General features: G+C 36.4%; 1 protein-coding gene across 1 annotated transcript; it reads right to left on the minus strand.

Moving 5' to 3' along the window:
• Positions 1–1540: 1540 nt before the first annotated feature.
• On the minus strand, positions 1541–2041 carry LOC122000452 (agamous-like MADS-box protein AGL80). The gene has a single exon (XM_042554856.1). The coding sequence runs from the start codon at positions 2039–2041 to the stop codon at positions 1541–1543; it is 501 nt and encodes a 166-aa protein (XP_042410790.1).
• Between the last annotated feature and the right edge of the window lie 11185 nt (positions 2042–13226).

The following is a 13226-nucleotide window of genomic DNA, read 5'->3' on the forward strand; positions in this document are numbered from 1 at the left end:
TGGCCAATTGGTCACCTTTGACTCCTCCCACCTTGTCATCCACCGGGAACTTAATCTTTTGGCAGTAGGTGAACACCACTGCTTGGAACTCATTAAAGGCTGGTCGGCCTAATATAACGTTGTATCCTGACGGTGCGTCTACCACAACGAAATTTGTGGTCCTTGTCCTCTTCAGGGGCTCTTCGCCAAGTGAAATGGATAGCTTGGTCTGGACGATCGGCAACACTTCGTTACCCGTGAAATCGTAGAGCGGAGTCATCATCGGCAGCAGTTCGCTCTAGTCGATTTGCAACTGATCGAATGCCTTTTTATAAATGATATTCACTGACGGTGCGTCTACCACAACGAAGTTTGTGGTCCTTGTCCTCTTTAGGAGCTCTTCGCCAAGTGAAATGGATAGCTTGGTCTGGACGATCGGCAACACTTCGTTACCCGTGAAATCGTAGAGCGGAGTCATCATCGGCAGCAGTTCGCTCTGGTTGATTTGCAACTGATCGAATGCCTTTTTATAAATGATATTCACTGAACTCCCTATATCAACAAAAGTTCGATGGATTGTATAATTGGCAATTATTGCTTGGATGATCAGTGCATCGTCGTAAGAGATCTCTTTTCCCTCTAAGTTTTTAGGGTTGAAGTTGATTTCGGATCATTCAGCTTTCTCTTTGCTGTTGCCAATAGCATGAATCTTGATTCGTCTCCACGATGTCTTTCTCATCTCTCCACGATGTCTTAGTGTTTCTCACATTCGTGTTGGTCTTGGGATGAGTTGGCGGGAGTATTGAAGACAAGCGTATTCATTTTTTACCACAATTGATGTATCTCACATTTATAAAGAGCAAGTGTACAGTCCGAGAAAGAGGTTGGCTAACTCATGTTTTGTTATTTTCAGTGGATTCGGCTGCGCCACGACAAGGACAGCGGTAAGAAAATTTCAACGACGTGAGATTTCCACTTGTGATGCGGTAATAAATGTGGAAGGATACTTTCTGTTGGTGATTAAATTTTCCGTTCAAACACCCTCTCACGGCTCCATCTCCAGAATTTTCCAGAAATATTATCTATCATTAATAACATGCAAAAATAATAGAAGTCATACAGACAACGAAGCTCTAGTCTTAAAATTTAATCTTCTGGAAGAGTATTAAAATCCAAGATTTTATCTCAACGTCTTCTCTCGTTTTTCTTAGACGGCGCCAATGCATAATATATAAGAGCAAATAGACACATCAAAGAGAGTGGGATTCTTGAAGGACATCGTCTGCTCAATTTACTCGTGGTCGACTTTAGGCATAAGTCATAAAGACTTATGTTTAAGCTATCCAAATTTGAATATAAAAATTAAGTTATCTAAATTTGAATATAAAAATTTAATTAATAATTTTATATTTCAAAAAGGAAGAAAATTAAATTTTATATAAAAAATATTCTTTAAATTAATATTTTATTTTGTTAAAAAAATTAAACCTTCCCAAATTTGTATGAAAAAGGGTGAAATGATTTATTTAAAATAGTATCAAAGATCTAATTTTTATTCTACCTAGCACCATAAATAGACTTGAGACGGCCCTGCTATCCTGTTCTGCACCAGCTTCAGCTTCATGTCTATCATCTGCACCAGTCCCATCGCGTCATTTAGGTCAGCGTCGTCCAGGATCCGCCCGCCGGCCATAATCTCGTGGGCGAAGAGGCTGACTTCGAGCTCCCTGCTCTCGCGATCCTGGCGGCGGAGTTGGTCCTGCAGCTTGGCGACGCGCTGCCGGAGGAAGTCCTCCTGGTCGGTCATCTTGCGCCACCGGTACATCTCCGGCATGCTATTGAAGCGCGTGGCCACGCGAGCTGTCTCCGCCGGCGACGGCCACACCTCCGGCTCCGCCTCCGCCGCATCCTGAGGCCCGTAGACGACCAGGCACGCCTCGACGCCGCAGAGCGTGGCCAGCTCGCTCACCTTCTTCACCAGGCCCTTCTTCCGCTTCTCGAAGGTGGTGCGTCTCGTGGCATCATTGGTGATCCATGCGAGCTTCACCTTCTTCCTCCCCATGGCGGTCTTTTAATCAACTGCTAATCTATATTAATCGCTCTCCATCAATTTATACAAATTAAATTATTGTTGAATTTGGAAAAGAATCACAACGAATCCCGTCAATTAATGGAACGCCAACATGTTTCCTTTCATAGTTTCAAATTGTAATATTTCTTTCAATCTTATATATATGTTAACTATTTCCTTCCTGAATAAGAGATCATAATTTTAAATTTCAAATCTTTCTTTTTAAATCAACACAAAATTGGTTGTGGATTAGGACAACGATATTCATTAATTAAATAAATAAGCCAGTGCAATGATAATAGGAAATAATATAACGATATAAAACACTATTAAGATATGTACATGTATCTTGCATGAATATAATTCGCATAATTAGATCAAACAAAATTATTTTATCAATCAATAGGTCGTGTTCAAACCGACTTGATCGTTTCCAACTGACCCGATCTAAAATGGTCGATTCAAACCATGAAAGCTGATCAGAGTTTTACTTTACCAAGTCAATTGATCGATGATATCATTGTCCATATAATTCAGATAAAACAAAAAAGTTTTGTTGTATCATTATTGATGCGCCCACACGATCTCCGTCGGTTCCTACGTGTCCCGTGGGTCAAGAGTCGTGCTGATCTATCAGTCAAAATTAAGATGGGTCAAACGTGATCCAAGAAAAGTTAATTCAACTCAGATGTGACTTAGACCTGGTTTAACCAACTTAGGGTGCTCATCATGCAAGTCTGATTAAAGGGCAAATCATCGATCATATCTCGGTCTCAACTCCTGTCTCAACTCCCGACCCTAGTACATCTCGGTCTCAAACTCTCTCTCAATCTCAAATTTTCTCTCATTCTCGGATGCCTCTCAAACTTCTTATTATTCTCAATCTAAGCTATAGACTTCCTCTATCTTAGACTCCCTCTCAGTCTCAATCTCAAAATCCCTCGGTCTCGGACTTTTTCTTAGTCTTGATTAGTCTCAGCAATAGATTCTCTCTCGGTCCCTGCTATGATCACTAGCTTCATCTCTGTCTTGGCCCCAGTCGCTGACACTCTCCCTCAAAGGTAGATCCTGACATTTTCTCCGTGTCAGATCCTGGCTTCGTATATTCCTAAGGTCACTCCACATCAATATCACATTTTTCATCTTTAAGACAGGTCTATGCCCGATACAGGCTTACTAACCCTTACTGCGAATATTCTACGACACATGTATCCTGAGAATGGAGGAACAATTACAAGGTTATTAGATCTGATCTCTTAGATATCCCTACTGACACATGGTGTTGGATGGATGGAGAGACAACCATCGGTTGCCAGATCTAGTCCCCTCATTGGTTCCCGCGATGATGATATTTTAGTTGATGTGGAGATGTTTTCCGGACAACTATACATACACTCACGAAGATAATAAAAGGGGATTCTGAATTCTCTTCAACTCCACGAGGTTCTACTCTTCTTCTCCATCACCATTTCTATTTTGCATATCACCTCGAACAACCTTAACTTGAGGATTGGAGTGTGGCCAAGATCCGTCCCACGGCCAATCAAATTAACCCTCTCTTTGAATGAATCTCAGGTCTCCTCATCCCCTTCACCAATGATCCAAAGAGTGAGCGCACGACAACAAGTTTGTTAATTGATGGCTTGGCCATCTACATTATTTGACCAGAAGAATTATCATCCTTTGTCTAAAGTTGTCATCTTGAAGCAATATGTAATGTGATAATTGCCCGGCGAATTCTGAACATATACAAGTAAGTAAACATGATGAATTTAATATGTTTCACCCAATTTGTTTGGAGGATAAATAACAGTAAGATGTAAAAAATCATAATTGCCTATGCACCTTGTTTGAGGATGATAATTATTTGAAAGGTTGTTCATAACTCATTACTCTAAGAAACAAAAAGGAAACGTCATATACAATAATTATTTTTTTCTGGTACTTACTCTTTGTTATAATAAAAATGATAAAACAACTATGGCTAAAAAATAAGGAGTGAGTTCATTCTCTCTGTCTTGCTGAAATTAAGACTATTCATTAAAAGTTTTAGTTGTTGTTCTTCATTACCTTGCCACAATTATACATTCTCTTGACTACTCTAGGTCCCCGAATAAAAGATACCTGCGGAGCTTTGAGGAGATCGGCGAGGTTGAAAGTGTTACGGTCCTCTTGGCAACTGATATTTTATCTACAGCGATGAGCTAACTGACTGTTTCTTCAGCATGGCAGAGAAGATAATGGCTATAGGTTCCCACAAGGTAGTCGTCTTATAACAAGAAATCAGTTACTAAACTAAGACAGCCAAATACTTATCCACAAAAGCAAAGAAATTAACAAATTGCACTTCATAGTTGGGGATTTTATGCATCTTAATTATATAGATCAAATCTGCTCTGATTGTAATTTTATGTAATCAGAGCATATAATCTATTTTTCTTTTATTCAAGAGAAGTCGCTCTGAATCAAGCCAGATGTAGCAATTTACTATGACTTAATTTGTCATCTTATAGAGGTGCTTTCTTGTAAGTATTTAAATGTAGAATGACATATTATGAGTCTTGTTAAATTATAATCTTTATGTTCAGGTTGTTTTATATCCAATGATGTAGCAAATCTGTAGCAAAGTTGGTTGAGCTCATTCTTTGCTCCTAAGTTGTAGGAGCAATTATCTCACATAAACAATTGTCATCCATCACTCTATCTTCAATTTCCATTGTGAATGCTCAATGGTATCACTTTTATAAGTAAATACAATTCTGCAACATAATGGATATAAAGTGAAAGATGAGAGAAATTCATGGGGAAAGAGGAGATGGAAAAAAGGATTGGGAGGAATTTACGAAGATGAAAGAACACATTAAACAGAGTGTTAACCACAAACTTTGTGCGTTGTAATTCATGTCTTCTTAATTAACCGATATTGATACTATGCAATTAGTAAATTTACTTATACTTTGGCTGGTCGATTATATTAAACAACACTATGGTGTAGGTAAATTTTTTTGAGATATTTCTTCTGTCATTAATTGGATGTGATATTAAAATATTATCTTCATGTGTTTGGTGAGGGAAAGATATTTTCTCTTTCTCAACACCAATCTGGACTAACCAACTCCATTTAACCCTTTGTTTGCTCCGTATTATCCTAGATAAACATCATTAGTGAGACATTTCTTTCTATTTTTACAATTTATGAATTTTTATATTATTAATATCACAGTTTAATTGATTATGTATTATGTACTCCTAGGTCAGGGGTTGTCCGAGTTCTTCTACTGAAGTGTAAGCATTGAGGAAGTATAATCAAGAATTGAGTCATGACAATAAAATAGTCGATGGAAGACCAAATCAAAGTAGTAGTAGAGATGCAAGATTTCATGTCTTCTTATAGGGTTTAGGGTATATATATATATATATATATATATATATATATTGAAATTCATGTTTTAGATAAAAAGGACAGTCTAGTGCATGAAGCTCCCGTCATGCGGGGTCCCGAGGATTTGGATCGGTGTTGATATTGTAATTATATGAATTTGGATGTAGTTATTTATATATTTTGATTGGTTGATTTTATAATTTTGTACATATTTTTGGATATTAATTTAGTGAATTTCTATCGTTAAATTAGTGACAAAATTTTACTATTTTCAGTCGCTAATCAATAATTTTCTAGCGATGATCTCCCCCATCTCGCAATGATCTCTCAAGGTACCTATTTTTGTTTTTCTATTATATTATTAGCCATGAAAATTCAAGTTTTTATCAACCCTAAAACTCCTAATAGTTAGAGTGTATACTAAAAGCCTAGCTTTTGGTATAAACATTTACCTAGAAATAAGAATCACATTGGTCAAATGTCTATATTTATGATAAATGTAGTTGTTCAATTAATTTATATTGCAGATAACATAGTGTGTGGTGTCACACACAGAGGATCATGTTATCAGTATCTTATAAATTATAAACAGTAGCTCACGACCATAATGGAAAGGAACAAACCATTGGAAGGTCGTAGTGTAATTAGGTATCAGTTTATCTTGACTGTATAATTACACTAGTACACTCAGAGTGTACTCAGAGTGTATTGAGTAGGACCATTTGAGGTCGTTTCTTTTATACTGACTTTATAAAGAAACAAAGACCTCGGTTATTATGGAAGTGTGTGCTCTTAATCCTAATATAATAACAAGCACATATATTTGATATTTATTTCTTTAATTTATCAATGAGTGAGATTTAGTTCGATAAATCAATAAGCCCGATAAGTTGGGAAATGGTATCACTTATAGTGTGTGTTGTTGATTATAAAAGGAAACTGTGTCCTAGAGATACTAGGTTGATAATGTCCTCAAGAGGAGCTCATAAGGATTGTCATGTTAAACCCTGCAGGTGGACTTAGTTCGACATGATAATAAGGTTGAGTGGTACTACTCTTGGACTAAGATATTAATTAAATGAGTTGTCAGTAACTCACTTAATTAGTGGACATTCGATATCTTAAACACAGGGAGACTAACACACTCATAATAAGAAGGAGCCCAAAAATATAATTTGGGATTGGTGCGGTAGTTCAATAATAGTTCTCTAGTGGAATGAATTATTATTGATAAAATTAAGTTGTGTGTTCGGGGCGAACACGGGATGCTTAATTTTATCGGGAGACCAAAACCAATTCCTCCTCTCGGTCCCTATCGTAGCCTCTTATTTATAAAGTACTATACCCACCTATACCCACCTTCATACCCATGAGAAAGGGTCCGGCCAAGCTAGCTTGTGGTTCAAGCTAGGGTCGGCCAAGCCTTGGTTCATGGGTGGCCGGCCCTAGCTTGAACCCAAGCTTAGGTGGCCGGCCCCCATTAAATTAAAAAGAATTTTAATTTTAATTTTTATTATGTGGAAGATATAATTTATTACAGAGAATTAAAATTAAAATATCTCTCTTTAAAAAGATCTACAAAAGGATTAAAAGAAAGAGATTAGATCTCTTTCCTTATTTGTAGATTGGAAAGATATTTTATTTTTTCTCTCTGAAAAATTATTCACATGTTGAAAATTAAAATTATAGAAATTTATTTTTATCAACCATGAAGGAATTTTAAAAGGAAATTTTATTTTTTAAAATTTCCAAAGACAAAAAAGGAAGTTTTAATTGTTGATTAAAATTATCCTATTTGCTCTACATGAGGTGGCCGGCCACATACAATTAATTAGGAAAATTTATTTAATTTTTTCTTAATTAATTGTTGTTAAGGAAAGTTAAGGAAATTTTATTATAAATAAATTTCCTTATTTGCCAAAGCCAAGGAATATAAAAGAAGGGGTAGAGGTGCCTTCATGGTGTACAACCTCTATTATTTTTCCTCCCTCTTTTCCTTGGTGTGGTGGCCGGCCCTTCCCTTTCTCTCTTCTCCTCTTGTTGGCCGAAACCTATCTTCTTGGTGGAGCTTTTGTTTGTGGCCGGATCAAGGAAGGAGAAGAAGGAGAGAAAGCAAGTCTCATCAATAGCATCCCTTGGAGCATTGGTGGTGGCCGAAATTATTCATCCTTGAAGAAAATTATTGTGGCCGGCCATCCTCTTTCTTTCTTCTTCTTTTGTGGTGGCCGAAACTTATCTCTTGTTTGGAGTTCTTGTGGTGGCCGGATACTACTTGGAGAAGAAGAAGAAGAAGGAGAGAAAGCTTGTATCCCTTGGAGCTTGGTTGGTGTTTTGTTCTTCGTCCTTGGTGAAGCTTCTTTGTGATTGGCCGAACCTAGCTAGGAGAAGAAGAAGGTGCTTGGTGGTTTCTCATCTCGGAAGATCGTTGCCCACACAACGTCCGAAGTTAGAAGAGGAATACGGTAGAAGATCAAGAGGTTTTTCTACAAGGTATAACTAGTAATTTTTCTTTCCGCATTATACTAGTTATTTATGGAAATAATACCAAATACAAGAGGCTTACGATTCTAGAATTTCGAATATGTTTTTCGATGTTGTGTTCTTTTGTTTTTTTTTCTTGTGATTTGATTGTTCTTTTCGGTTAACCTAAAGTTATTTTAGGAAATTAAATATTAGCTTTCTATAAAAGGTTTTGTCTAGTCGGTGGTGGTTGCTCCCATATCCAAGAAGGCCGTGTGCCTCGCCACGTCAGTATTGGGAACCGATTATGGAAATTAATATTTAATGGAATTAATAACTTAAGGTGATTTGGGTCGAACGTGTTAAGTTCCGCAGGAGATTCAAGTCAAAACCTAAAAGAACAAATAGATTAAGTTTTGGATCAAACGTGTTAAGTTCCGCAGGCGATCCAAAATTTAATTTAAAAGAACACATGGTAGCTAGGAAAAGGTTCAGACCTTTGTACAAAATTTTTGTACAGTGGAACCTCTAGGTTTTCCTAGTAGCAACCAACAATTGGTATCAGAGCTAGGGTTTTGCCTCTGTGTATTTGGTATTAGTTTAATTATGTACATGTCATACATAATTTAGGCAGGATAATAGTAGGATGTGCTAACTTTGTGGATGCAGGATCCATCTATTATGGCTTTTAGTTATTATGTGTGTGATTGGACCCTTGAACATGTCAAGGGCATTTATATGTGTGTGCATGATTGTATTATAAAATACAGCAGGAGCTGTATTTAGTTTTATTAGGATTTTATTTTTGATCTAGATACATGTACATTCCTTTTATGGAATATAGGATCAAAAATGTAAAATTCTATTTATGTCGCAGATCAAATCTTGCAAAGCGTGGAACCTTCTAAGGACCAGAGGCGCAGTGGAACTAGGAGCAAGATGGATGCGACAGCTAGACCCGGTGGCGGTGGACAAATATGGCAGCAGCTTGGGATGACAACACACGGAGGACAACTAGAGATAAAAGCCATAATAGTTGAAAATTAGATTTTCTCTTTATTGCTTTTATATTGTGCTGTGTGTGCATGTTGGTTTACATATTTAGTAGGCTAGCATAGTTAAAATTCCTCATTTATAAATAACTAAGTGGGAGAGGGATTTTTAAGTAAATCCCATGGTCTCCATTACTGGTTTGTAAGTGATGCAAACAAGCTTGCGCGTTGGCTCTGAGTGCCTTCCTCCATAACGGATGAGCTTGTTTGTGGATCACTAGAACAGACTTCCAATTGTGGATGACTATAGGAAGTTAATTAAAAGCGTGTGATCTTCCCCAACGGAAGGGGCATAATCTTATTAATGGACTTAGTGTCAAGTAATGGTATACACTTAGACACATTTAATAGTATCATCCCCAACGGAGTCACTACTATCACTTGTGTGACCAAAGGGAAACCAACTATTGATTTGTCATAAAACTAGATTGGCAATATAATAAAATTAATAAACCCCTCTTACAAATGTTTGAATTTGTATACGTTCACACTAACGTGGCATACAAGATTCATGGTGTTTGAGGTAATTTTATTTGTCAAAAAGTTATATTGACAAGATAGTCAATGGGTAAAACCCTCCTCTTACAAATGATGAATTTGTATACGTCCACACTAACGTGACATGCAAAATTCACGGTGTTTGAGGTGTTGGTGAATTTAAATAATATTGTTTGAGGAATCAATGTTATTTTAAATTCAAAGAGTTTTGACCAAATATTTGATCAAAGATAGATCAACTATTAATTTTATTCGTCATAAACTAAAGTTGACGAGATAATAAAATTAATGAATAAAATCTCCTCTTCGATTTTGTATACACAAAATTCATGGAGATTTTAAGGAGTTGATCTTGACCAAATATTTTTGTGATTCTTAGGATGTTTGTCAATCCCTAGTAGTCATACTATAGAAAAAGACTTAGTAGTCCCAATTGTAATGATTGGAAATAGGACTTGGACATTAAGGTAGACTGTCTTCTTAGAACTAAGAACAATTTAGGTGTATTTAATTCATTAGTTGAAACATGTCTAGTGGTGTTATCTACCAGAACCTGGAGTGTAGATACAAGATGCCATTAATCATGTCTGCAATTCATTGCAGGGTTCCAGGAAACCCGACAACTAAATGAAAGGTAAATCACCATCCACATGGGCACTACTGTAAAAGTGGTAGCTGTTGCAGTGGGAGATGTTTATCTTTGATAAGAATAAAATTTGGATTTTAAGTAATTGTCTTTACGTACCAAGTTTAGAAAGAACCTGATTTCAGTTTCTAAACTATTATAGATATTGTGTCTATTTTGATAATAAAGTTGTTATCAAGAAAAATAGGAAAGTTATCTATTCTGGTATGATGGTTGACAATTTATAATCCAATAACTCCCACGATGCAACAAATGGAAATTAGTAACACATCTTCTAATTTTAAGAGAAAGCAACCTTCGGAAATGAACCAATTATATTTTTGGCATCTAAAAGCTAGGTTATACTTGAGTAGGATTCATTGGTAGCTAATGAACTTTTGGGTTCATTGGTAGTGGAAATATTTCCAACCTGCGAGTCTTACTTGGAAGGAAAATAACCAAGAAGCTTTTAAGTCCAAGGGGTATGGAGTCAAAGATATGTTGAAATCGGTTCATTCTGATTTGTGTGATCCTATGACTATCCAGACAAGAGGTAGTATTGAATATTTTGTCTATTTTATAGACAACTATTCAAGATACAAATAAATTTACTTAATGTACCGCAAGACTAAGTACTTTGATTAGTTCAAAGAGTACAAGGTTGATGTGGAGAAATGTTAAAGTAAAAAGTCACTATGGAAGATCGTAGTGGCAAGTATCTCTTGAGAGATTTTAGGAGTCACTTATCAGTAGTTGGATTTCAATCCCAACTAACTGCATCTGGTACACCCCAACAGAATGGTGTAGTACAAAGAAGGTAAAGGACTCTTATGGAATAATTAGATAGATGATGAGTTATTTAGAAAATTACCAAATTTGTTTTAAGGATAAAACTCTGAAAATGAAAGTGAACATAGTACCTTCCAAGTTAGAACTCTCTACTCATGTAGAATTGCTGAATAGGCGTAAGCCTATTTTGAAGTATATTCGGATTCGGGAAATCCAGCACATATGTTAAAGAGAGATAATAATAAGTTGGATAGGAGTTCACTTGTTTATAAGTTATCCTAGATAAACAAAAGTAGGTTTATAGTCTTAAAAATCAGAAGGTCATTGTTAGCATCAATGACTGATTTTAAAAGGACTATATAATGAACCACGTGCTCATAAGTAAATTTGTTCTTAAGGAAATAATAAAAGACATGTCTAATCTAGTACCAACTGTACAAGATGAGATACCACAAGAAAACTGCAACACGTATCACAAATGATACACAATTGCAGAAAATACCTTGTCGTAGTGGGAGGGTTGTTAAGCAACCTTAAAAGATTCATGTTTTGGAAGAGCTTTTGAACTCGATCCCTGAAGGACATGAACCTGATCTCCGGACATATGACGAAGCACTCCAAGATAAATATGCAGCATCTTGGCAAAGAGTAATGAATAATAGAATTAGAATATATGTATTCTAATAAAATCTGGAAGCTTGTAGAACCACCAAGTGGTGTAAAAGCCTTTGGGTGTAAAGATCTATAATAGGAAAAAAGAGGGATAGACAGGGAGGTAGAAACCTTCAAAGCAAGACTTGATGAAAAAGGAAACTTTTTTCACTGGTAGCCATGCTTAAGTCTATCCGGATTCTTTTATCTATTTGGCAAGTGGATGTCAAGACAGCATTCCTTAATGGAAGTCTTGAAAAAAGCATCCATATAAAGCAACCAGAAGGGTTCATTGCAAAGGGCTAAGAGCATCTTGTGTAAAGCTCAATCAGTCTATGGACTGAGGCAAAGCTTCAAGGTCTTGGAACATCCGGTTTATCAAAAGTAATTCAGACCTATGGATTTATTTAGTAACCGGGTAAGTCTTGTGTATACAAAAGGTGTGATGGAAGCGTGGTGGTATTTCTTGTACTATACGTAGATAACATTTTTGGTAGTTGGAAACAATATCAAAATGTTGTCAGAAGTAAAGGTATGGTTGTCCAAACAATTCGATATAAAGGACTTGGGAGAATGAATATATTCTTAAGATCAAAGTAATAAGGGATCGCAAGAAAAGAATATTTTACTTATCCCAAGCTTCATACATCGGAAAAATCCTTGCTCGTTTTAAAGCATGCAAAACTCCAAGAAAGGTTTCTTACCTTTTCAGGATGGAGTAACTTTATCTAAAGATATGTCTCTGTAGACATCAAAGGAGATAAAGGAAATAAAGGCAGTTCTTTATGCTTCGGCTGTCGGAAGCCTAATGAATGCTATGCACGAGATAAGAAATCTGTTTTGCCAAGGGCATAGTTGGCAGATATCAAAATAACTCTGGACAAGGACAGTGGACTGCAGTAAAGCATATATTGAAGTACCTTAGAGGCACTAGAGATTATATGCTAGCTTACAAGGCAGTTAATTTGGTCCTTGTGAGTTGCATGAATTTTGACTTCCAATCGGATAGGGACAATAATAAGTCAACCTCGGGGTTTTGTGTTTACTTTAGGAGGTAAAGTCATAACTATGGAAGAGTGATAAGCATAGGTGTTTTTCTGGACTCCACCATAGAAGCTTAGTATATGGCAAGCTTCTGAGGTAGCTATAAAAGCTGAATGACTCAATAATCTCAAGATAGACTTAGATATGATTTCTGGTTTGTCCAAAGATTATTACAATTTATTGTAATAATATTGGTGCAGTAGCAAACTCGAAGAAACCATAAGTCTATAAAGGCAAGTAAACACAATAGAGCGCAAGTACCACCCAATACGAGAAATCGTATAAACGAGGAGAAGTTGTTGCTGCCTAGATTGCATCAGGTGATGACCTATAGATCTTTCCACCGAGGTCCTTAAGGCGAGAGCTTTTGATGCTCATGTTGAAGGATTAGGAATCAGATGTATGGCAGCAGATATAGCAGCTTAGTCTTTTAGTATAAGTGGGAGATTGTTAGAGTGTATACTAAAAGCCTAGCTTTTGGTATAAACATTTATCTAGAAATAAGAATCACATTGGTCAAATGTCTACATTTATGATAAATGTAGTTGTTCAATTAATTTATATTGTAGATAACATGGTGTGTGGTGTCACACACAGAGGATCATGTTATCGGTATCTTATAAATTATAAACAGTAGCTCACGACCATAATGGAAAGGAACAAACCATTGGAAGG

This window comes from Zingiber officinale, chromosome 1A (genome assembly GCF_018446385.1).
Source record: "Zingiber officinale cultivar Zhangliang chromosome 1A, Zo_v1.1, whole genome shotgun sequence".
NCBI lineage: Eukaryota > Viridiplantae > Streptophyta > Magnoliopsida > Zingiberales > Zingiberaceae > Zingiber > Zingiber officinale.